Raw genomic sequence first — 26463 nt, 5'->3', positions numbered from 1 at the left:
CTTCCCCCTTTCTTTGTAACGCCATTCATGTTTTATGATATATAGTTCTACGCACATATTTGTAGATTTTGAACATATGTATAGATTTGGCAAATACGTAGATCCCTATGTTTATCACCATAGTCCTATATGGAGCAAGTTCATGACCCCATATTCCAGTGTTTCCAATACTTTTATAGAGAACTGCTTTATGAGTTGAGCAACAAAATACCAGAATTTAGTTTTGCTTTTTTTTTTTTTAAGATATTCCAATAGGTGTGTAATGGACCATGTTTTTTTGCTAGACCATGGAAGTTAGGTTCATTTGTTTAAGGTTATAAGTAGAGGCTATTAATTGGTATAGTCTAGTTTTGAATCCATCCTTTTTTCATTAATCATATTATCTTTGTATTTAATCTTATTTCTATTTGTTTTGAATTGTCCATTTCATTATTTTATAAAGTTCTTAAGAGCAGGAGTCCTACTTTTATCTTTGTATTGCTTTATCAGAGTCTTGTATGATGGCTTTGTTTTAGAATCTAACCACATTTTCCCAATGCAAGTACTACATGTTTAGTGTTAATATACTTTTTATTTTGGCTGATTATATTACAAGTAAGGGACATAATTGACTATTAGAGTACTTTACCCTTGAAGTTCTCTTTTGATCAACTAAGAACTGTAAATTCAGCAGATAATTTTAGCAGGACTGTATATTGTCATGATTTTAGATATGTATCATCTGGATTGTTGTGCTTGAAATCTCTCTCAGGGGTTGGCAAACTATGGGCCACAGGCCAAATCCAGCCTGCCACCAGTTTTTGTAAAGTTTTGTTGAATGTAACATTTATGTGTTGTTTATGGCTGCTGTTTTTGCTACACCAGCAGTTGAATACTTGTAACTGAAGAAATTTTATAGGGAGAAACAGACTGATTGTGTATAGCCTGCAAAACCTAAATTATTTACCATCAGACTCTTTATTTACATAAGAAATTTGTTGACCTCTGCTCTATACCTTTGATTTTCTTATGTCAGATTATGGTGTCATATAGTCATTCTTTGTAGTTATTATATGTTAGATTTTTTGGTCAGGCTTCTGAGACAGCTGAGTTTTATACCTTTATTATTTAGAGGATGAGTTTTTTTTTTTTTAAGAGCTTAAAGCTTATCTTTAAAAGGAGATGTCCACTATACTTGTGTAAACAGACACACGAAATACTTTTTACATTTTTTTAAATGGTAGACTAAATATTCTATCTGAATTGAAATAGTTCATTTCTCATACCAGATTTATATGCTCAAATGTTAAGACTTTTCTTTTTTCTTACTTGCAGTTCTTTAAGGAAAAATAGTAATGCACTGCATAGTTTATTGAAACGAGTGGTCAGCACTTTTAGTAAGGATACAGGTGAACTTGCATCTTCATTTTTGGAATTTATGAGACAAATTCTTAACTCCGACACAATGGTAAGTATATATATTTCTTAAAGTTATAGACTTTTTGTCATAAGGTAAATCATTGGGTTCAAAAATATCTTAAGAATAATGGTTTTTAGAACTTGGAATTTAGAATCATGTTTTTATCTGTGTCCTACCCTCACTATAAAATCAGATTTTTAATTTATTAAAAAAGATAAATGTTTAAGTGCAGACTTTATTGAATTCTAACTTATTAGACATTAATTTATGAATACTACGCTCTGATTTTGCAACTTAAATAGAGAAAGATACTATCTACAGTGTATTTTTTACATTGAGTTACCTTGCTAGGGAGACTCAGAATAGTCAAGTTTTATCAGTCCGTTAATCAAGTATTTACTTAACTGTGATTTAAATGAACATTTGCTGATTGTGTTTTGGCTGCTGTGATTTTGGGTGAATGTAATGTAAATTTTATTATGCTAGACTATTTTGGATTCATCTTAGATATGAATTAAAGATTACTTAACTCTAAAATCTTATTAAGAGTTTCTCTCATTAGTCTTTTCCAGAATTATGCTATATATTGTAGACACAATTCCAGAAGACATTAATAAGTTCGGAAATGTCTCACCTGATGGAACCTGTGCACATTAGTATATTTCAAGCTCTAAAAGGTCCTGGATAAATAGAAACTTGCTTTAATGCAGTCTAACCCAGTTTTGTCCAGATGTCCTCTGCATATTTTTAAACTCATTTACCTTTAAATATATATATTTTTTAATACAACACGAACTAGACAAACATCAACCTACTATTAACTCCTCACCTCCAAAGACAGCAAATAAAACTCTTGTAGACATAACGGTTTATTGAATTTCTTATTAAAACTGTAGGCCCTCTTTCTTCCTCAGCCTAGTGTTTTCTGAAAGGAAGCAACAGTGTGCTTTAGGCAGAGTATCAGTTTGAGTGGGAATCTGTTAAAAACAATTTTTTTTAAGATTTCATCTACTTATTTTTAGAGAGAGGGGAAGGGAGGGAGAAAGGGAGAAAAACATCAATTTGTGGCACCCAACTATATGCCCCTAACTCGGGACCTGGCCCACAACCCAGGCATGTGCCCTGACTGGGAATCAAACCAGTGACCACCTGGCTTACAGGATGGCACTCAATCCAGTGAGCCACACCATCCAGGGCAACTGTTTTTTTGTTTATTAATTTTTTAATTTTTGAATTACAGTTGACATTCAAAAATAAGTTTCATTTAATTTTCATTGAAATTTGTCCATTTACAGGACAAATGATGGGCGCTCCAAACACACATTTTTCCCCCCCAAACAAAATTTTAATTGTTAATGACTCTTTAAAAAACGCAAAGTCCTGCTTTTGGATTGGTGGGGGTAGTTTCCTAAGAAACCATATTAATTTTGAACCATTTAAAACAGAGCTGTGTTCTAAAGATTTGAAGCTGCTTAAGTATCCTTTCATATGTGACAATATGGATGGAATTATTGTCATGATCCAAGATTTGCTTTGCTGGATAACTTTCCTTGTATTGAATTATTATCAATTCACACTTCCTTTTATATTGGGGCATACTTTTGAAAGCAAACTCTGCATACAAAAGTACCTACTTTTCTACATGACAGAATATAATTTTAAATATGATAGTTACTGTTTCTTTAGTTGTTTGCCTTATCTCCAGAAGAATAAATTCCATTTTCTTTGGAAAAGTAAATTCCATCAGTTTTTTGTTATGACAGGCATTTTATTAACTTGCCAATCTGTTAGTATGTTGTGTGTCCTGCATGTATCAGTATAGCTGCCATAGAATATTTTTGTTGAGAAATCTTGGTGCCAATAAATTGAGTGCATGTATTTACCTATTCATCTTGTTTTACTCAAAGAAAACTTACTTCAGCTTTGAGCTGACTAAATCCTTCTTGAAACTAGCCATTTATACTGATGTAAACCCAAAACATTGAGGGGAAGATTGCAGCAAATGGCTTAAATATCTGAATAAGTTTGGGAGCATCTTTGCAAATTTCATTGTTCTCAAATTTAATTTGATTGTGACATTTACAGGGATGTTGTGGAGATGATAGTGGTCTCATGGAAGTAGAGGGAGCTCATCCATCACGGACGATGAGTATTAATGCTGCAGAGTTAAAACAGCTTCTACAAAGCAAAGAAGAAAGTCCAGAAAATTTGTTCCTTGAACTAGAGAAACTTGTTTTGGTAAAAAAGAAAAATAAAAATAGTACATTCTCCCAAGACATATTTTCTTCCATTTGACTAGCATAAGTTTTTTTAGTGACTTTTTAAAAACTGAACTCTTAGTTGGGTATTTATACCATTTGAAGTAACTCTTTGAATTAATAATTTGGAGTAAAGTCCTTCATACTCTTTATGAATTTTAAGGAGTAAATGAAGGCAATACTTCTTGAATGATTTATTGTTTGAATGCAGGTGTTCCATGCCACCATTCTTTAGAAATAAAATGACAGGTGTTTTTGGTGTTTGTTTTATTTTAATATGTTAAATTGATAATTCCCTGATGGTGCTCTAAATTTCTAAGTAATGAAATAATACAAACTTTTCTACTAAAGAGTTAATAGATTTGGGGCATAAATGTTCTAGTTTTAGCTGCGTCTTCTAACTCTGTTTTTGTATGTACTTAGGAACATTCAAAAGATGATGACAATCTGGATTCGTTGTTGGACAATGTAGTTGTACTTAAGCAGATGCTGGAGTCATCAGGTGATCCTTTACCTCTCGGTGACCAGGATGTAGAACCAGTGCTTTCAGCTCCAGAATCTCTCCAAAATCTGTTTAATAATAGGTAAAAAAAAAAAGGCAAAAACAAAAATAGTGTTTTCTGGCTGAGTAGATATTGTGTATTTATTGGCTGGGTTCTAGACAGAGCCAGCTTACTTTTTAAGATTTTATTTATTTAGCACTGGCTGGTATGGCTCAGTGGATTGAGAGCCAGTGAACCAAAGGGTAGCTGGTTTGATTCCCAGTCAGGGCACATGCCTGAGTTGCAGGCCAGGCCCCCAGTGGGGGGGCACACAAGAGGCAACCACATATTGGTGTTTCTCTCTCTCTTTCTCCATCCCTTCCTCTCTCTAAAAGTAGATAAAATCTTAAAAAAAAAAAAAGATTTTGACCTTTACTGAAAAGTCAAAATTTGTCACAACAGGATTAGTTTCCAAGTGATTGGTTTTTTAAGGATATTTAATTTTTTTAATCCTCATCTGAAGATATGTTTATTGATTTTTAGAAAGAAAAGAAATGGGAGAGGGAGAGAAACATCAATGTGAATGAGAAACACAAACATGTGAATGGTTGCCTCTCGTACCTGCTCTGACTAGGGATGGAACCTGCCAGAAACCCAGGCATGTGCCCTCACCAGGAATTGAACCCACCACCTTTCTGTGTATGGGATGATGCTCCAACCAACTGAGCCACCTTGCCAGAGCAAGGATACTTAATTCTTAAATAGCTCTTTGAAAAAGGTATTTAGGTGCCAGTTTTACTAATATTTTTATAGGGTATCATTTTTTATTGTACCTTCCACAGATTTTACTTAAAATGTCAGCTAAAAATTCAGTTTTGGAATTCTGCTTTTTACCAAATACTTTTTCTGTTCCAGGACTGCATATGTACTCGCTGATGTCATGGATGATCAGTTGAAATCTATGTGGTTTACTCCATTTCAGGCTGAAGAGATTGATACAGATCTGGATTTGGTATAATTTTATTGCTAAATATTTAGAAAAAGTCACTTTTTTGTTTCTTTGTGTATTGTTAGCAAAATAAGGTTACATATTATATAGCTGTTACAAGTCCATTTGGGGATCAGTACTGCATAATTTTTATGTGAGTCACCCACTTCATGATGTCCAGGACTCAGTTTTTATGCTACTTGTTTTGCTTCTTTCTGGTTAGTGATCTGTATATATGAGAATGAGACATTTTAGGGGAAAATCACATTTTTTCTTAAGTACACAAAATTACAATTATTTCTGTATTTGTGTTTAAAGAGAGGAATGGTGTTGTGGTATCTGCTCTTAATTGGGGACATACAAAGAATGTTGTTGGAATAACTTGGTACTAATGGGAATTGACATCCTTAAACATAATATTGAGTAATGGAAGAGGATATTTGCACAGAGACTGAAAATTTAATGTCTGTTTCATGCTTCTTAGAGATAGATGTATTAGGGGGGATGATTTCAGCCACATCTCTTGGTACCATGTATTGTTTTTTTCTTGATCAAAGAAATAAGTGTTTCATATTTCCGGATCTAAAAAAAGGTTATATGTATCATGTGCAGTGAAACTAAAAAAGTTATTCACATTTAAAGTGTATTTAGTTCATTTGAAGGTTGTTTTTCCTTCCTTAGAAGATCACACACAGTTCAATTTAGATTTCATTAAAGAATTTATTTATTTTTTCTTTGTAAATTGGTCATTGATTCTTTAGAACTGTGTTGTCCAGTGGAACTATGCAGTGACAGAAATATTCTATGTCCTGTGCAGTATAGTAGCTACTAGCCTTGTGTGACTGGTAAGCAATGAAATGTTGCTAATATGATTAAGGAACTGCATTTTATTTTGATTTAACTTTAATTCATTTGAATTGAAATTAAATAGACACATGTGGTTAGTGGCCACCATATTTGGCATCAAGGGTCTAAAGCATTTGTGTTACAAATTGTTCTTTTTATAACTTTACTTTGAATCACAATTGTGATGGTGATTGTGATCTTACATGGCTTAGGGAAATTCTAGGTCTTTCAGGTTTGATAAACTTGAATAAAACCTAAGTAAATTTAATTTTCATTTTTCTGCAAGTAGAACTTAGGTTGCAACCTTATTAAATACATATAGCTTTGAAATCTGTGGCACAAAAAAGATCCTTTTATGACATATGTTGACTGTACAAGGCTTACAGAGTATGTTATTTTCATATTCTTTTGGAAAAGTCTGAAGATACCACACTGTTAATTTATATAGAGAAATCCTGCGATTCTTGTCAGGCAGCAAACATCTCTTAGTTTAATAACACTTATTTGAAGAGAATACCAGCCCCCCCATCTCCCCAAAAACCCCACAACTGAATTCCTAAGATTTTTTTTAACTACCAGTGATGTTGCTTTTTGAAAAGATGAGGGAAACAGGCAGGCCTATAATTTATAGGAAATAAGAATTTCTGTTGTCAAATGTTACATTAATCGTTATATTTAAGGTGCATTTTTCATTTCATTTAATTTTTATGACGGCAGGTAAAAGTCGACTTAATCGAGCTCTCTGAAAAATGCTGTAGTGACTTTGACTTGCACTCAGAGTTAGAGCGCTCATTTTTGTCAGAACCATCATCTCCAGGGAGAACCAAGACCACTAAAGGATTCAAACTTGGGAAGCACAAGCATGAAACCTTTATAACTTCAAGGTAAAATTTATTCTGCTGAAGATCTTGATTGTGGTCATGTAAGCTTATTTATTTTAATGTATTTTAAGGTAGACACATGACCATTAAAGGATAAAGGAAGTTGACATAATACTGGAATCATGGATATTGTTTGGCCAAGACATACCTAGTACATTTGTTTATTATTCTGCTTTATGAGAGTTTGGAAGGTTTGAACAAGAATAAACTGAATTATATTAAATAATTGTTAGTCATAGTAGTAAAATGTGAGTACCATTGTTAGCTAGTTTTATTGTATTTCAGTGGAAAGTACAGGTATACCTTGGTTCAGTTCCAGACTACTGCAATAAAGTATCATAATAAAGTGATTTACATGAAATTTTTGTGTTTTTTTGTTCATATAAGTTATGTTTATACTATACTACAGTCCATTAACTATGCAATGTCATGTCTATAGACCAATGTACATATGTTAATTACAAAATAACTTGATTGCTAAATGATGCTAATTACCATCTGAGCCTTCAGTGAGTCTTAATCTTTTTGCTGGTGTACAATCTTTCAATTTGTAAAAAAAAATGTAATATCTGTCAAGTTCAGTAAAGCACATTAAAGCAAGGTTTGCCTGTGAACAAACCTGTAAAATTTGCCAAAATTGGAATAAGAAATAATTGAAATGTAGTTCTCAGTATTGCAAAGATTGATACACATTTTCATTGGAAATACGAAAAAAAGAAAACTTTTTCATGGAGTATTTTTGTTTTAATAGTGGAAAATCTGAATACATTGAACCTGCCAAACGAGCTCATGTTGTGCCACCACCAAGAGGAAGGGGCAGGGGAGGATTTGGACAGGGTATACGGCCCCATGATATTTTTCGTCAGAGAAAACAGAACACAAGCAGACCACCATCTATGCATGTGGATGACTTTGTTGCAGCTGAAAGTAAAGAAGTGGTCCCTCAAGATGGAATACCCCCGCCCAAACGGCCCCTCAAAGTATCGCAGAAGATTTCTTCTCGTGGTGGATTTTCAGGCAATCGAGGAGGACGGGGTGCTTTTCACAGTCAAAATAGATTTTTCACACCGCCAGCCTCAAAAGGTAATTGCTTATGTATGTTTTCTAGTAGGTTAGAACAGCAATTTTCAACCAGTGTGCCAGAAGAATTTTTAAAGCATTCAATACCTGCCTTGGCTGGTGTGGCTCAGTGGATTGAGCACTGGCCTGGGAACCAAAGGGTCACTGTTTCAATTCCCAGTCTAGGGCACATGCTTTGGTTGTGGGCCAGGTACACACACACACACACACACACACACGCACGCACGCGCACACACACACACACCCACACGCACACACGCACACGCACGCACACCCACGCACCCACGCACACATGCACGCCACCAGTAGGGGGTGCACGAGCGGCAACCACACATTGATGTTTTCTTTCTCTCTTTTTCCCTCCCCGTCTCTAAAAATAAATTTTTAAAAGTCTTTAAAAATAACAAACATGCATTACCTGACTATTTAGTCAGGGGCACTGCCCTCTTTTCCCTTAGACTGTCAAATAAAAAGATGACAACACAACAGTAGCCATATGGTGTGAATGAATCAAAATTATATTTATTTTTTTGTTGGAAAAAATGTAGTAGTATATTTTTTGGTGTGTTCTGGAATTTTAGTAATTAGTTTATCTATGCCATGAGGTGAAAAAAGGTTGAAAGTTGCTGGGTATAATTTTGTCAACCAGTGTCATCCCCAATAAATGCAATTAAAAGGGAAAAAAAAGAATATTGGAATATTAGAATATTGAATAGAAGTTATTTAGATGGTAGTGATTCAGATAAAGTATTTTTCTGTTACTACAATTAAGCTACCTCTAGGCCAGTGATACTATTTGCAGAGTACTTAATTGAATAGAAAAAAATCTTTTTTAAGTTAACTTTTGTTATCCTTTCTGAATAATATTCAGACATTATTTTCCCAGTTATACTCAGCAACCATTCCCTTAAGCTTGTTCTTTATGTTCACCCTTGATTCTCTTATCTGCTTGACTCCTAATGTTATATTTCATCTGTTTTAAATTGTTTCAAAATTTTAGAAACTGAGTTTATTCATAGAAATTATACTTCAGTAGTATTTTCCTGGTGCTGAGTGAGGAGGATGGGAGTGAAAGAGAATAGGAGTTTACATTAATAGTAAACACATAACTATGCTAGGAACTGTTATAAGCACTTGACATACAGTATTCTCGCATCAACTCCATGAGGTAGCTTCTGTTGGTACACCCACTTTATAGGAGAGAAGACTGTCAGCTGACCAGGACCCATACGCAAGAAGGATAAAATCACTATATGAAACCTGACAGTCTTGCTCCAGAGCTTCTGCTCCTAACCATGAATGATACTGCCACTGTACAGTATATTTCATTTACAAAAATTTCAGTTTATCTTGCGTTACTTTTGAAGATTATGGAAAACTTGTCAGATCTTCCTTAATCTAACTGAAGATGTGAAAAAAGATTTTGATTGTGTTGGCTTTAGGAAACTACAGTCGTCGTGAAGGAACAAGAGGCTCCAGTTGGAGTGCTCAGAATACTCCTCGAGGAAATTACAATGAAAGTCGTGGAGGCCAGAGCAATTTTAACAGAGGCCCTCTTCCACCATTACGACCACTTAGTTCTACAGGTACTCATTCTTCTAATTGATATTGCTGAGAGAGGAAGGTGAATCCTTATTTTCAAATGGTTGAGTGTCATGTACTCTTATTCTAGGAGAGAATATTTTAGAATGTAGATGTGTAATTCTAAAGTGAATTTAATTTTATATCTGAATTAGTGCCCGATGTAGATTTTCTATAGAAATAATAAAAATTTCAGATTCCAAGTTTTGTGTATAATGTAAGCAGTTTCATGCTGATGTGCTCTGTTTTTATATTTCAGTAATAAAATCCTTAAGGTAACCATCCTTAAGGTATGTTGTTGACCCGAGTATTTTAATAACAAGAGTTATCTTCCTAGGGTGTATTTTGTTCTTGATTACAGTATTATCTTCTGTATGTAAGCATATAGTAACTCTTAACAGCTTTATTTGAGATGTTACTCTCTCAAATAAAACAACTTAGCTATTGAAAAAGGACAATTCACTAGTCTTTAACACATTGACAGGACCTGTACATGGATTGTAAAGGAGGAAAGAGTAACTTCTGTCTTCGTTTGAGCTCAGTGTTATAGAAGAGTATTCATATAATGGGAAAGGAAAGGATGTTGCAACTAAATACTGTATTTTTTTTTCTTTTATAGGCTACCGCCCAAGTCCTCGTGACCGTGCCTCAAGAGGTCGTGGGGGACTTGGACCTTCCTGGGCAAGTGCAAATAGCGGCAGTGGAGGCTCAAGAGGAAAGTTTGTTAGTGGAGGCAGTGGTAGAGGTCGTCATGTACGGTCCTTTACACGATAAAAATTCTTTTGGGGACATCCTAAGTGTATATGAACATTTTGTGACAACAATAAACGTAAAATAAGACATTGAAGGACCAATTTAGACTTAGCAGTTATCTGGAGACATCTGAGAGAATATTTTTATCTGAAGAAAGCAGATTTTGTTTGATACCTAACACAAAATTTCAATAAAAATCCAAACTTTGTATGTATGTTTTTATATATTTTTTTCTCCTTCTTATAAGACTAGAAAATTTCTTAGGTAGAAAATGAATGATGTAATGACTTTTGTCTTAGTGTATATCTTGCCTACACCATAGATGTTCTTAATACTTCCTCAGCTCATGGTGCCCTTTAGTGTTTCAGTAATTTTTTTTTTTTTCAGGGCATCTAGGACAAAAGAAATGCATCATCATACTTCCATTTATTAAACAGTCTGGTCCAACCAACTTAGAATTTACATCATAATCACTAGTAACTGTGGACACTGCACAGCTTCTCAAACCTTGGAATCAGCTTGGATTGACATTGCTACTATCATTTCCTGTTCCAGTATGCTTTTGCACAGTACTTTTTATCACAACTGCTGAAAACCCAGTTTTGCAAAGATACACAGTCATGAAAGAAATATAGTGCTACCTAATACTGGAAATGTAAACTACCTCAAACTAGTAGTTTGTGTAATGTCCAACAGATATATTCCCCTAAAAATTTAAAAATAAGCCGAAGCACTTATGTTAATTTACTAGGTTGCCCTGGTATGTAGTTTTGGGAACCTTCTAGGCTGTCACAAAAGAAACACAACACTTTTCTCCTGTGTGTCAGCAATGTGGAAATGTGTATGTACTTTGTGTTTCAGCTTTATACCTACATATGCTATTTTATCACACAGTTATTTAAAGCCTAAAATGAGGAGTATCCTAATAGTTATTTTGGGAAACCAAAATAGCTAATAAAATCTGGACTTTATATACAGAAATAAAGTTTATAACAGAAAATAGCCGTATTTTTCCCAAGAGATAACACACTGAGCCTGTATCACTGACAAAATACAGAATTCTCTTAAACAACAAAGGAGCGTGTGAGTCTCATTTGATTCCTGTATCATCCTGTCTTGCTGAACTATTTGTGAGTGAACAAAAGCTCAGCTCTGAAGATTTTGGTGTTGAAGTGAAAAGTATAGGAAATCTTTCCATAACTAATGGCCTCAAAAAACCCAAGATAACCTGAACTTCTTTCAATTCTCAAACCTAATCTGATCTCTAAAGATTTTTCATATTAGATTTTTTAGTTTGTCCCTAATACGATGACACAAACACATACAAAAATAATTAAGTAATTACATTTGTTAAATAATAAGAACACGGCTATATATAGGTATGTTTTGGTTTTCTAGAATGCTTCACGAATTTGCATGTCATCCTTGTGCAGGGGCCATGCTAATCTCTTTCATCCCAGTTTTAGTACATGTGCTGCAGAAGTGATCAGTATAGGTATGTTTCTTGACTTTTTAAAAAAGATTTTATTATTTTTTAGAAGAGAAGGGAGAGAGACATCTATTGGTTGCCTCTCACACACCCCCAGTTATGGACCTGGTCCACAACCCAGTCATGTGCCCTGTCTGGGACTCAAACTAGTTACCTTTTGGTTCACATTTGTGGCACTCAATCCACTGAGCCACACCAGCCAGGGCTTGATTTGTTTTTTGTTTGTTTTTAAATATATAATCTTTATTATATGTTTTCCTTTACTATTTAGTCCCCAATTTGTTTTTTAGCTTTAAGTTGGATATTATCTTTTTGAGAAATACTAAGTTGTTTATGCTATTTGACTGTTAGTATAATTCTCAGGAATTTAGACCAGCCAAAGTACTAAATTACTACAGTAAAAGCAAATTAATACCAGGCAAATTAAAAATGTCCTGATTAAGAAACTTAGATAAATGATAAGGGAAGGAATTTAACATGTAGACTATTTCTTCCCTGCACATATTACTCAGTCATTTTAACAGTCCAGCAAAGGAGGTATTACCTTAATCTTACAGATGCAGGAAGCTGAGGAGCGTGACTCAAAAGTGATAAGAGAATTTAAAACCTTGTTGGGTGCCTCAGCCAGTTGGTTGGGCATCATCCCACAGACCAAAAGGTCACCGGTTTGTTCCCAGTCAGGACCATGTGGAAGGCAGCCAGTCGATGTTTCTCACATTGATTTTTCTTTCCCTCTTTCTCCCTGCCATTCCTTCTCTCTAAAATAAAAAATAAAAACAAACTTAAAAGTATGTTGGCTAGCTTATTATTTAAATTTTTTTTCTTTTATTCTAAAGAGAGGGGAAAGGAGGGAGAAAGAGGAGTGAAACTGATCAGTTATTGTGACTGGGGGCAGAACCTGCAAACCAGGCACATGGTCCTGACTGGGAATCAAACTGGTGACCTTTCTGTCTAGAGGATGACACACAACCAACTAAGCCGCACTGTCCAGGGCCTAGGTTCTAATTTTTTAAAAAATAATTTTTATATTTAAATTATAGTTCTGCAATATTATATGTTTCAGGTATATAACCCAGTGATTAGACAATTACATAGCCCACCAAGTGATCACCCCAATAAATCTTGGGTTGGCCAAAAGCTCCATTTATTTTTTTCCATAAAAGACACGTTTTTCATTTTCACTAATAACTTCATTGATTTGGACATTTTGAGTATGCCACCTATCTCCTGAATGGTAGAACATTGACTGTTCTCAATGTCTCAATTTGATCACCATCAACTTTGGTCTGCCTGACTGGGAGTATTGTCCAGAGAGAAATCTCTAGCACAAAACTTTGTGGAACACTTTTGACATACTCTATCAGTCAGCACCTTCTCCATACACTGCACAGATCATTTTTTTGTGTGTTTCAGTTGAATTTTTACCCTTCTTGAAATAAAGCATAACATGCTGAAAATGTGTATTTTCTTCCATCTTTAATATTACAGTGTCTACACAAAAATTCACCAATTTTGATGTTTTTTGTAATGCACACTGATATGACAGATGTCACAATACAATCCAACAAAATTGTTTTGAATGAAGTTAAACACAGTTAAGTGCTACTAGAGCCATTTTACAGAAAAGTTAAAATGAGCTTTTTGGCCAAACCAGTAGTGCCCATCTGACGCTATACATAGTTACTACAAGATTATTGACTATATTTCCTATACTGTACTGTACATCCCCATGTTTATTCTGAAACCACCAATATACTTCGTAATCCCTTCACGTTTTTTACTCATCCCTCCAAACTGCCCATCTGGCAACTGTCAAAATCTTTTGTGTATCTGAGTTTTTCAGTTGTGCTTGTTCATAGTATTCATTTTTAGATTTCATATATAAGGAAATCATATGACATTTGTCTTCTGACTTATTTCACTCAGTACAACACAGAAGGTCTACCCATGCTATTACAGGTGGCAAGATTTTCTGGCTGTCATGTTCCACTGTATGTGTATGTGCACCACTTCTTATTTGTCCATTTATCTATTAATGGGCTCTTAGTTGTTTTCATATCTTGGCTAGTGTAAATAATGCTGCAGTGAATAGTATTTTCTGTGTTTTGGATAAATATCCAGAAGTGCAATTGCTTGGCTGTCCTTTGCCTCTTGTTACAGACAGCCTTTGTTATAACAAGGTAACAAGAATACCATGTTACTTCATGTTACCATGAAGTTATTCATGGTGTGTGAGGTGGTGTTTTTCGTCCAGCAAATTTGAAATAGTGAAAATAGTGAACACTTTTCTCATTTAGGTACCATTTTCATTTTAACAATTCAGCAGGCTGGTAAACAGGTTTCTTCTTTTTCAATAGATAGTGCTATAGGGCCTTTTTCTTCTTCTTCTTCCTCTTACTTATGTGGTGCCTGTTGTCCCTAGAATTGCTGGTGCCCATTGTGGGTGGTAGGTGTCCCTGCTGTGCCCTGGTCTTAGGTCTTGGGGCAGCGCTACCATGGCAGGATGATGTGGCATGTTGGGGTAAGGGAATGTGTTTTGGGAGTTCACTGCAGGGCTACCTGTTTTCCCACGGCTGCTGGTGCTGCTGTTCTGTGTCTGGGAAGCTGAAAATGCACCTTTGCTGCTACTACCAGGCTCTTTGATGGTATGATCACCATCAGAGTTGGGGGAGAGAGCTGGAGTCTTAGGTGCCTCCCTTTTCCTGCCCTTACCATGATGTGGGGGCCACCTCTACTCCTTTGCCACTGCTGTGTTTGCTGGGCCTCCAGGCTTAGCCATGGTGTCTGGGAAACCAGGGCTGCAGGCTCCATCCCGTTCTTCCCTTCTCCCCACCCCCCCTCTTCTGCCCCTTCCCCCTAGTGTGCCAATACACCCTCCTTCAGCTATATTAACGTGTGGATATTTAAGGTAACCCATTATGCTGAGCAGAGGAAACCTTCTTGGTTTACAAATGTCCTCTTCTGTGATGCTGATGTTACTCCAAGTAATTGTATTTTTAAAATAGCTAAATGAAAAGAGATTTCACATTACAATTGTTTGTCAGACCATAAACAACATCTTTAAAAGTTTTTGTATAAGGACTAGTTGAAGGGAAAAATTATATATGTGATATTTATTTTAAATTCATAGATTATGACATAATGTGCCAGATCTTAAGAGGGTGCTATAAATTCACCAGCTAGAGAAGGAGATGCAAATTCAAGTTGTAACAGTGGCCTGCAAAGTAACAGAAATGAGAGAGGAGAACTGATGAAGAATAGTCTGTGGAAACTGGATAAGAATTGGCATTTGATAGTTTGGCTTCAATGCCAGGGAGAAAACTGGGAATGACATCTCTGGTGGCCCTGGAGAGGGCCTGCAGTGGTAAAGGAAACTACTCGTCAACTTCAGCTCATGCGTACCTTGCACGGCTGCTGGGTCCAATGCTGATGGATCTTCTAACTTCTTTAAAAAGATTCTTTGCCCTGGCTGGTGTGGCTCATTGGACTGAGCACCAGCCTGTGAACCAAAAAGTTGCCAGTTTGATTCACAGGCACATGCCTGGGTTGCGGGCTGGGTCTGTACACAACCCATTGTTTCTCTTGAACACTGATGTTTCTCTATCTCTCTTTCTCCCTTTCTCCCACCTAGTCTAAAAATAAATAAATAAAACCTTAAAAAAGACTTTTTTTAATGTTTTAAATGCTATTTTACATTAAAATTGTTTAAAACTTACAATAAAAAATTGTTCCATCTTAACCATTTTTTAGGGTACAGGTCAGTAGAGTTAAGAATATTCATGTTGTACAATCAGTCTGCAGAACCTGTAAGTCTGACTCTATAGCCATCAAACAACTCTCATTTCCCTCTTTCTCCAACTCCTGGTGGCCACCATTCTACTTTCTCTGTGTATTTTTATATAACTGGCATATGTCTTTTTTTCCATTGGTTATTTCATTTAGTAAAAGGTCTTCAAGATTCATCAACCTTACAACATATGTCAATGTTTCCTTCTTTATAGGGATGAATAATATCCCATTGCATGTATATACCCCTTTTTGTTCATTTCACTTGTTGATGGACATGAATTACTTTCACTTCTTGGCTACTATGAATAATGTTGCTATGTACATGGATGTACCAATACCTGTTCAGGACCTTACTTTTAGTTCTTTGGGGGTATATACACAGAAGTATGATTACTGGATCATATGGTAATTCTTCTTCATTTTTTAAAAGAAGCATCCACTTTTCCATAGTGACTACACACTGTTACATTTCTGCCAACAAGGGTCTAATTTCTCCACATTCTCACCTACACTTGTTTTCTATTTGTTTTTTTTTATCATAGCCATCCTACAAGGTGTGCTTCTGACTCTTTTAAAGAGAAGCCCTAAATTCTGGATTATTAATGATATGTAAATCAATTTTCCAATACGGCAGTTATTAAAATTAAACTAAAAACATTATATGAGCCAAACAAAACATGGGTGCAAGGCAAAATGCAGCCAGAGGGCTCCAGTCTGAAGATACCTATTTTAGAAATTGGCATGGGATTACTATAAACATTTTTATTTGGGGCTGTGACAAGTAAATTTGTGATGAAAAACAAGTACTGGCGAGACTGTGGAGAAAAGGGAACCCTAGTGCACAGTTAGTGGGAATGCAGACTGGTGCATCCACTGTGGAAAGCAGTATGGAATTTCCTCAAAAAACTAAAAATGGAACTGCCTTTTGATTCAGCGATTCCACTGCTGGGATTATACCCTAAGAATCTTGATACAACAATTTAAAAGAACCTATGCACCCCAATGTTCATAGCAGTACTATTTACAATAGTCAAATACTGGAAACAGCCTAAGAGCCCATCAGTAAATGAGTGGATCAAAAAACGGTGGTACATTTACACAGCGGAACACTATGCAGCAGAAAGAAAGAACTGCCTTTCACAACAGCATGGATGGAACTCCAGAGCATTATGCTAAGTGAAATAAGCCAGGTGGTGAAAGATAAATACCATATGATCTCACCTTTAAGCGTGACCTAATCAACAAAACAAATGAGCAAAAAAGAACCAGAGACGTGGAAATAAAGAACAAACTGACAGTGACCAGAGGGGAGGTGGAATGGGGATAATGGAGGAAAGAAGGGGAAGGGTAAAGTCAAGGAATATACAAAGGACCCATGCACAAGGACACATGGGGTGGGGATTGTCTATGGGAGCAGGGGTTGGGCGAGTCAGGGGAGAACAATGAGTGGAAAAATGGGGACAACTGTAACTGAACAAGAAAAGAAAACACAAACAAAAAAACAACAACATGATGATACAGAGAAGTTTTCTAAAGCCAAACAGCCTGGGTTTGAGAACTAGCTCTTCACTTATTAGCTATGCAACTTCAATCAATTTTATTTTGTTAAAAATTTTTTTTTAGCCCTGGCTGGTGTAGCTAAGTAGATTGAGCACGGGCTGCGAACCAAAGGGTTGCCAGTTTGATTCCCAGTCAGGGCACATGCCTGTGTTGCGGGCCAGGTCCCCAGTGGGGGCCACATGAGAGGCAACCACACACTGGTGTTTGTTTCTCCCCGCCTTCCCCTCTCTCTAAAAATAAAAATCTTTAAAAAATTTTAAAAATATATTTTATTGATTATGCTATTACAGTTGTCCCATTTTTTCTCCCCTTTATCTCCCTCCACCTTGAAACCCCTCCCCCCAACATTTTCCCCCTTTAGTTCATGTCGATTGGTCATACATAGAAGTTCTTTGGCTTCTCCATTTCCTATACTATTCTTAACCTCTCCCTATTTTGTACCTACCAATTACGCTTCTTCCCTGTACCTTTTTCACCCATTCTCCCCACCCCACTCTCTCCCTGCTGATAACCCTCCATGTGATCTTCATTTCTGTGATTCTGTTTCTGTTCTGGTTGTTTGCTTATTGGATTTGTTTGTTTGTTTATTTTTAGGTTCAGCTGTTGATAGTTGTGAGTTAGTTGTAATTTTACTGTTCATAGTTTTGATCTTCTTCTTTTTCTTAGACAAGTCCCTTGAACATTTTATATAATAAGAGCTTGGCGATGATGGACTCCTTTAACTTTACCTTGTCTGAAAAGCACTTTATCTGCCCTTCCATTCTAAATGATAGCTTTACTGGATAGAGTAATGTAGGTTGTAGGTCCTTGTTTTTCATGACTTTGGGTAGTTCTTTCCAGCTCCTTCTTGTCTGCAAGGTTTCCTTTGAGAAATCATCTAATAATCTTAATGGGAACTCCTTTGTAGGTAACTGTCTCCTTTTCTCTTGCTGCTTTTAAGATTGTCTCCTTAGCTTTAATCTTGGGTAATATAATTATGATGTGTCTTGGTGTGTTTCTCCTTGGATCCAACTTCTTTGGGACTCTCTGAGCTTCCTGGACTTGCACGTCTAGTTTTTTTTGCCAGTTTGGGGGAAATTTTCCTTCCTTATTTTTTCAAGTAAGTTTTCAATTTCTTGCTCTTCCTCTTCTCCTTCTGTCACATAGTTGGCTCTGAATAGTTGTGAATGCATGAAGATATCTGATCTCACAGGCTGACTTAGTGACTGAAATGCAGATAGTTACAAATTACATACTTATGTAATAATTATTTTAGCATTAAGAAATAGGTGTATTTTTCCTGACTAAAATGACAGATATCTTTCTAGCCCATCTTTACCTTATATTCTAAAAAATCAAGTGAAGCACTATAAATATTTCATGATGATGTTTTTTAGAAAGAATAAAAAGTGAGTTTGATTTCTCCCCCTCATAAATAATTTCTATAAAATATAACTCTTTGCAATTTACTATTAAAAATAACATTTTATTTGATATGATCTAACTAGGATTGTATTTCTTTTTGATATTTTTAAATAATTTTATCAGTTATAATTTTACTGTTTGTCCTAATCTTTATTGTGGAAAATTAGCCCTAAGTTTTAAAACATGAACACAGAAACATATGCTGTTATATAACAAATAACATCTCTATTTAAAACATGGATTTTGCCAAAATAATGTTCAAAAATTATAAGAATTTATGCTCTGATTCATATGGCTCAGTGGGTGGGTGTCCTCCTGAAAACTGAAAGTTCTCTGTTCCATTGTGGGCAAGGTCCCCTGTAAGGAGTGTGTGAGAGGAAACCGATTGATGTTTCTCTTGCACATCCATGTTTTTCTCCCTTTCTTTCTCTCCTCCTTTACCTCTTTCTATAATACATAAAATCTAAAAAATGGTAATGATTTGGTATAAAAATGATAGCTATTCTACCACAATGTGGTAAAATTTGATACTCTCTAATTCATCACATGTTTTTGGGTTTTAATGGCTTTTGAAAATCAGACTAGTTGAAAATTATTCTAGTCATATTTTTAAGTGTTTTGTTCAAACTGGAATTTTTGTCTAGATACTGCGGATGGTGGTCAGGTTTGGAGATACTTTTACTTAAAAGACCCATGACTTATTTATCGAAGGTATTAAAAGGTGGTCAGCCACTTTTAAAAAGTCAGTTTGCCTATTTGGACCAGATACTTTAAAAGTATAATTAGTTGTAACAAAGTTGGTGAAGTCATTTTATTTCTAAAACGCAACATAATTTAAGAACTTTATGGTAAAATCCATTTTATACCTTTTTTTTTCAAAGCAAATATTGCTAGGCAGACAATCAAACTGCAAGAACTTAACAGTGTAGATACTCTTAGATTTCAGATGTCATGTTTTAAAATGAGGTCTGTAACAACAATTAAAATAAAGTAAAAAATAAAAATAAGATAAAATGAGGTCTGTAGCCTCAGCATCTACATCTTCGGACCGTTGGCACCGAATAAATATCTTTTTTGAATCGAACCAAAACCTGAAGAAACCTGCAAGCGCTCTAAGAGAAATGCAAAGAGACATGCGCGGTAAGGTCGTCCTATGGGAATCCGGCTGTACTAGACGCTGCAGTAGTGGGAGGTAGTGCGCACGCGCAACGGGCTCTCCCGCGATTGGCTGTACCAAGGCGGGATCCTTGAGCACCTCTGGCAATGAGGGAGGTGCTCTCTGCTCCAGTTCCTCCAGCTGCATGCGCGGCTTCTTTCGGATCCGTTGCAAACTGAAGGAGAACTTCCAGGTGAGACTGCGGCATCGTGTAGGTTCGTGGCCGACAAAGCTGCGAGAGGCGCCAGAGGCCTCGGAGGAAGGAGGGAAGGTGATTGCCTCCTGTGGGTCCAGGAGCGGGATCGTAAGTGTGAAGGACATCCTAGCTGCTGGCCCTGCGGTGGCTGGTGGCGCAAGGCGCCGGGTGAGCGGTAGGGGATACGCTTGTGGTGGACAGGCCGTCCCCCCGACCTGCACCTGTGGCGTTTGGGTTTTTTTTTTTTTTCCGGCATTAGTCTAAATACACTCTCCTGTAAGGTGTTAATTAACGGAAGATTTTTTGTACTCCGTTTTTTTTTGGAGGGGGGGCGATAAAGTGAAAGGAGCTGCTTAAGCCACCAAGTGCAGAAAGAGCAGAGGAGGTCTGTTGTTGGTTCTTGGTGGTTTTATTTACATTGTTGCTCCCAGATTGCGTCTTCTCGGACTGTTTGGTAAAATTTACCTGTGAAGCCAGCCGGTCCAAAGCTTTTGTTTGCTGGGAGTTTTTTGATTACTGCTTCAATTTCACTAGGTATAATCTGTCTATTCAGATTCTCTGATTCTTCCTGATCTATATTTGGAAGATTGTATATTTCTAGGAATCTATCCATGTCTTCCAGGTGGTCCATTTGTTGGCATATAGTTGTTCATAATATTTTCTTACAACCCTTTGTATTTCTTTGGTGAGAGTTGTTATTTCTCCTTTTTCATTTCTGATTTTATTTATTTGCGTACTCTCTTTTTTGTCTTAATGAGTATGGGCAAAAAGTTTGTCAATCTTATCTTCAAAGAACCACCTCTTGGATTCATTGATCTTTTTGTATCATTTTTTTAAGAAGACTATTTCATTTATCTTTGATCTTTATTATTGCCTTCCTTCTATTCACTTTGTGCTTTGTTGTTAATTTTCGAGTTTCTTTAAGTGTAAAGTTTGATTGTTTGTTTGAGCTTGTCCTGTTTTTTGAAATAGACCTGTAATGCTCTGAATTTCCCTCTTAGGATTGCTTTCCCAGTGTCGCACAGATTTTGGATTGTTGTGTCCTAGTTTTTATTTGTTTCCAGGTATCTTTTGATTTCTTCCTTGATCTAGTTGTTGGCCCATTCATTGTTTAATAACATTATTTAACTCCGTGTCTTTATGTGTTTTTCAGTGTTTTTGTGATTGATTTCTAGTTCCATAGCATCATGGTCAGAGAAGATGCTTGACATAATTTCAGTCTTCTTAAGTTTATTGAGACTTGTTTTGTGTCCTAACATGTGGTTTACCCTAGAAAACATTACATGTGTACTTGAAAAGTATGTATATTCTGCTGTTTTGGGGTAAAATGCTCTGAAGATATAAATTAAAACCATTTGAACTAGTGTGTCATTTAAGGCCGCTGTCTCCTTGATTTTCTGTCTGGAAGATCTATCCATTGACGTCAATGGGGTGTTAAAATCCCCTGCTATGACTGTATTTCTGTCAGTCTCCCTTTATGTTCAAGATTTGCTTCACATATTTAGATGCTCCTATGTTGGGTATGTAAATGTTTTACTAGGTTTATATCCTCTTGTTAGATAGTTCCTTGTATTACTATGTACTGTCTTTCTTTGTCTCTTACTATGGTTTTAAAGTCTATTTTGTGGGATATAACCACTGCTACCCCAGCTTTTTATTCCTTTCCATTTGCATGAAATGCCTTTTTCCATCCTTTTACATTTAGACTGAGTGTACTTTTGGTTTGAGGTGGGTCTCTTGGAGACAGTATATATATATATATATATATATATATATATATATTATATATATATATTTTATATATATATATATTATATATATATTTTATATATATATATATTTTATATATATATATATATATATATATATTTTATATATATATATATAATATATATATATATATATAAAATCTTGTTTTCTTATCCATTCAGCTACCCATGTCTTTTGGTTGGAACATTTAAGCCATTTACATTTAATGTGGTTATTGATAGTTATGTATTTATTGCCATGTTGTTGTTAGTCTATTTTCCTCTGTTTCTTTTTTCTTTCTTTTTTTTTTTTTCTTCTTAAAGCAAGCCTGTTAACATTTGTTGCAGTACTGGTTTGGTGTTAACAAACTCCTTACATTTTTATTGTCTGGTAAGCTCTTTATTTCTCCCTTAATTTTAAATGATAGCCTTACTGGGTAAAGTAGCCTTGGTTAGAGGTCCTTGCTTTTCATCACCTTAAATATTTCTTTTTTTTTAAGTTAATCTACTTGAAGATAATCTGTTTTTTTTTTTTTAATTTTATTTATTTATTTTTAGAGAGGGAAGGGAGGGAGAAAGAGAGAGAGAGAGAAACATCAATGTGCAGTTGCTGGGAGTCATGGCCTGCAACCCAGGCATGTGCCCTGATCATCACCTTAAGTATTTCACACCACTCCCTTCTGTCCTGATATGTTTCTGTGGAGAAATCAGATGGCAGTCTAACTGGTACTCCCTTGTATGTAACTACCTGCTTTTCTCTTGTGGCTTTTAGGATTCTCTCCTAAAAGCCACAAGAAGCAATTGTTTTCTCTCCTTGTCTTTAAGCCTTGACATTTTAATTATGATGTATCTGGGTGTAGGCCTCTTTGGGTCCAACTTGTTTGGGACTCTGAGCTTCCTGGACTTGGGCGTCCTTATCCTTCACCAGATTAGGGAAGTTTTCCATCATTATTTCTTCAAATATGTTATTGATCCCTTGCTCACTGCCTTCATCTGGTATTTCCATGATGTGGATGTTATTACACTTCTTGTTGTCCAAATAGTTCTTAAGCTCTCCTCATTTTTTAAAATTCTTTTTTCTTTTTGTTGCTTTGCCTGGCTGTTTTTTTTCTACTTTGTCTTCCAAATCACTGATTTATCCTCTGCTTCATGTAACCTACTGTTTATTCCTTCCAGTATATTATTTATTTCAGATATTGCAATTATATTTCTGACTTGTCCCTTTTATGGTTTCTATGTCTTTTTTGTACTGTTGAATGCCTTTGTTTTTATTTATTTAAAAGATTTATTTATTTATTTTTAGAGAGAGGGGAAGAGAGGGAGAGACACATCAATGCATGAGAGATACATCAATCTATTGTCTCTCCCTTGCCCCCAACTGGGACCTGGCCTGCAGTCCAGGCATGCGCCCTGACCCGGAATCAAACTGATTACCTTTTAGTTCACAGGCCTGCACTCAATCTACTGAGCCACACCAGCCAGGGTGCTGCTGAGTATCTTTATAATCGTTACTGTAAACTTTTATCTGGTAAATTGCTTGCCTCCATTTTATCTAGTTCTTCTGGAGAATTCTCTTGTTTTTTTTTTTTTCCCCCCTCATTTGGGATCTCTGTCTTTCCATTTTGGTTGCTTCTTTGTATTTGTTTCTGTGTTTTAGGTAGATCTGCAAGGACTCTGTTGTAGGCCTTTGTCAGGTGCTGCTTGTGACTGGGCGTGGGCAACTTGTTTGTAGCCATCAGTGATCCGAGGCATGTGGCTCCCTCAGCTGTGCCTGTTCGTGCACAGATGGAACCAGGCTGAGCACCAAGGCTGGCTTTTATGAGCACCAGGCCCAGGGGAGGGTCAGCTAAAGTCTTAGAGCTTCCAGAGCTCTGCCTTAGTTGTTAAGCTAATCACTGACATAGCCTCAAGCTGGACTCAGTAGTCAGCTGAAGCTCCATAGGGTGGGACAGAGTGATTCCTGCAGGTAGGGCTATTGCTTCCCATCAGGCTGATGCCACTTGAAGGGGGTTGCACTGCCTGAGAAAAACTGCATTTGCATTATGGGGAATGACTCAGCACAGGGATCCTGGTGGCTGTTCCTTCAGTTCTCTCCCCAGAGCCACTTGCCCCAGACTCTCCTCACTTGTCTCTAGTCCACTCTCCCCTCCCTTTGTCGGAGCCTAGGGTAAGTGGCTGCAAATGAATTTTGTGTGTTGGCTTTTTAAGAGGCTCTGTGCATCTCTAGCAGTCTCTCCTTGGCAGGCAGAAACCCTGCTGCTTCTTACAGCTGGATGTTATCTGGCTTCCTTTCCAGGCTCTGGTGCTGTAGGCTGGGGAGCTCAGCTTGGAGTTTAGACCCCACACTTCTCATGGGAAACCTCAGGCTGCTAAAATATCCCTGTGGAACTTCAGCTGCCACCTGTGGAAACTCAGCCCTCTTATGTCTCCTCTACACTCCCTACCAGTCGTGTTTGGTTAAGTGGCTTCTTCCCTCTCTCTGTGGTTAGAAGGCTTCTCTCCAGCTAGTGTTCAGTTGGTTATTCAGGATGATTTCTGTGCAATTTAGTTGTAATTCCAGATTGATTCTAGGAGGGGGCTGGTGTGGTTTCCACTTACTCCTCTGCCATCTTGGTTCAACAGTAACTCACATCACATCCATTTGCATTTCATTGGGCTAGCTGTAAATTCGTGACAGTCACACTGTCTAAAGGGGCTGGGCTTTTCCAGCTACCAATTTCTCATGGGTGACATAAGAAGACGCCACTGTCACCCTGCAGACCCCTCCCCACTCGTGATCTCTAAGAGCTCTTCTGTGCCTGACTATGTCCAGGTTCCAGATGCCTTGCCACCCTGAACTGCTTTGGCTTATTCTCTTATATTTTTAAAGATATCATGGTTGTAGTAATGAGCTATTTTTATATTTGGAGGTGGTGCCAATCATATTTATGGGTGATTTTTGTTTTTAGTATTTTTCAGGTTAGTAGTGCTGGCTATGAGACGATCTGCAGCACCAAGTCAGTTGCAGGGGAAACCCTTCAAAAAACCAAAATTTATACCACCTGCAAGAAGTGGTCTAAGTCTGAATAAAGAGATTACAAAGCTGGATCCAGATATGCAATTATTTGAGGTAAAAAAAAAAAGTAAAGGCAGCATAATATAGAGAAGCATGTATTTATAAAAAGTGCCATTTAGCCTTGGCTGGGTGGCTCAGTTGGTTGGAACGGAGCCCTGTGCATCATAAGGTTACAGGTTGCATCCCTGAACAGGGTACATGCCTAGGCTGTGAGGTGGGGCACGTAAGGGTAGCAGCTGATTGATGTTCCTCTCTCTCCCTCTCTCTTCCTTTCTCTCTAAAATCAATGAACATATCCTTGGGTGCATATTAAAAAAGAATGTTATTTAAAGAGTTAAAGATATTTACTGCCTATAAGATTTTTCAGCATTTCTGACAAAGTCTTCTCAAAACCTTAAAAATAATGATCAAATTTAAAAAAAAGGAATGACACACAGTTGGGTCCATGGAATAAACTTTTGGCAACAGTAAAAAATACCTTTTTGAGGTTAGGGGTAAAAAAAAATTACTCTGATGAGTGTTCTGTTTAAAGATACAATACAAATGAGTGAAAACTTTAGGTAAGGCTGTTTAAAGAGAAATATGTAAATAATGATTTATTCTGGACATTTCCTTTCATTTTACTTATAAAAAGTAAATGCTTTGAAGCAGTCTTAAAATATGCACTTGACTACTAAGAGAAAGGATTGTTTTGGTCTTAGGTGTATAGAAGGTATATAGAAAGTATATAAAATGGGCAATCCATATTTCTGCTACTCTACAATTCTCTGATCCATTTATGCTATGGAGATTAAAGTTTATTAATGTTTTTCTATTTCTTATTGAGGTAAAATATATGTAACAAAATTTGTCATTTTGCCATTCTCTAGGGTCCAAGTAAGTGACATTAAGTTCACACTGTTGTGCAATAATTACCACTGTGTGTATGTGTTTCCTCACCCAAGGACATTTTTTCATTGCTTTTAGAGAGAGAGGGAGGGAGGAAAAGAGACAGAGAGAAACATCAACATGAGAGAAACATCAGTTGGTTGCCTTCTCATACATTCTCTTACCTGGGATCGAACCCGCAACTAGGGCGTATGTTCTGGCTGGAAATTGAACCTACAACCTTTTGTTTTATGGGATGACACTTCAGCTGAGTTACATTTGCCAGGGCTGGTCTGCATTTGTTTCATCCTACATAATTTTAGAATTCTGGCTACAACATAAGGAGAAAACATAGTTTTTAATTTAAAATAGTTCTTTAAAAAACCAGCTTTATTTAAATATAGTTCACATACCATACAACCTAGCTACTGCAATTCAGTGGTTTTTAGTATATGCATAGTTGTGCAACAATTACTAAAATCAATTTTAGAACATTTTCATCACTCTGAAAAGAAACCTTATACAAAGCAGCACTCATTCCCCTATTTCTTCAAATCCCTCAGCCCTTGGTTACCACTAATCTACTTTCTGTTTCTATAGATTTGCCTGTTATGGACATTTGATATAAATGGAATCTTACAACAATGTGGCCTTCAGTAAACACTTCGAAGTACTTAGAGGAAAAGGAGCACAGTGCCTCCAGCTAACTCTGAAATGTGTCCACACACATACACACAAGGGAGGTGGAAGGCAGGGAAAAAAGGAAAGTAAATGTAACAAAATGTGATCATGTGCTAAATCTGGTAAAGGGTGTATGGGACTTTCTTATCTTATTTTTGGAATGTTTCTATAACTCTGAAATTGTATCAAAATAACATGTTGCAAAAAATAAAATTTATGACCTCCATTAGTTTATTTCTATGACTTACTT

At 36.4% G+C, this 26463-nt stretch overlaps 2 protein-coding genes and 1 non-coding gene across 8 annotated transcripts in view; 2 read left to right on the top strand and 1 right to left on the bottom strand.

The window, feature by feature from the left end:
* VIRMA (vir like m6A methyltransferase associated) overlaps positions 1-10482 on the top strand; it is a 59964-nt gene extending 49482 nt beyond the window's left edge. Inside the window, exons 17-24 of one of the 2 annotated variants that reach the window (XM_045861089.1) lie at positions 1315-1447; positions 3485-3637; positions 4081-4241; positions 5055-5151; positions 6691-6857; positions 7606-7937; positions 9377-9520; positions 10135-10482. In XM_045861089.1, the coding sequence (XP_045717045.1) occupies positions 1315-1447; positions 3485-3637; positions 4081-4241; positions 5055-5151; positions 6691-6857; positions 7606-7937; positions 9377-9520; positions 10135-10289 (1342 nt within the window). In that variant the 3' untranslated portion in view covers positions 10290-10482. The remainder of the gene's footprint in view (positions 1-1314; positions 1448-3484; positions 3638-4080; positions 4242-5054; positions 5152-6690; positions 6858-7605; positions 7938-9376; positions 9521-10134) is intronic. The other variant, XM_045861090.1, reaches the window with a different exon arrangement.
* Positions 10483-11656: 1174 nt separating this feature from the next.
* On the bottom strand, positions 11657-11758 carry LOC123833424. Its single transcript, XR_006788256.1, has one exon. It is a non-coding gene; the product is annotated as a U6 spliceosomal RNA (small nuclear RNA).
* An 8010-nt stretch (positions 11759-19768) lies between these two features.
* RAD54B (RAD54 homolog B) overlaps positions 19769-26463 on the top strand; it is a 77695-nt gene continuing 71000 nt past the window's right edge. The window contains exons 1-2 of one of the 5 annotated variants that reach the window (XM_045860717.1): positions 19769-19859; positions 24559-24568. Coding sequence is in view for 4 of the 5 variants with exons in the window: in XM_045860714.1 (XP_045716670.1) it covers positions 24585-24719 (135 nt within the window). In the remaining variant the exon portion in view is untranslated. The other 4 variants (XM_045860714.1, XM_045860715.1, XM_045860713.1 and 1 more) reach the window with 4 other exon arrangements.

The sequence above is a fragment of the Phyllostomus hastatus genome, unplaced genomic scaffold (assembly GCF_019186645.2).
Source record: "Phyllostomus hastatus isolate PE091 unplaced genomic scaffold, TTU_PhHast_1.1 phas_scaffold_21, whole genome shotgun sequence".
NCBI classification, from domain to species: domain Eukaryota; kingdom Metazoa; phylum Chordata; class Mammalia; order Chiroptera; family Phyllostomidae; genus Phyllostomus; species Phyllostomus hastatus.
The sequence above is the reverse complement of the archived record's forward strand: the minus strand, read 5'-3'. Positions and strand labels throughout refer to the sequence as shown.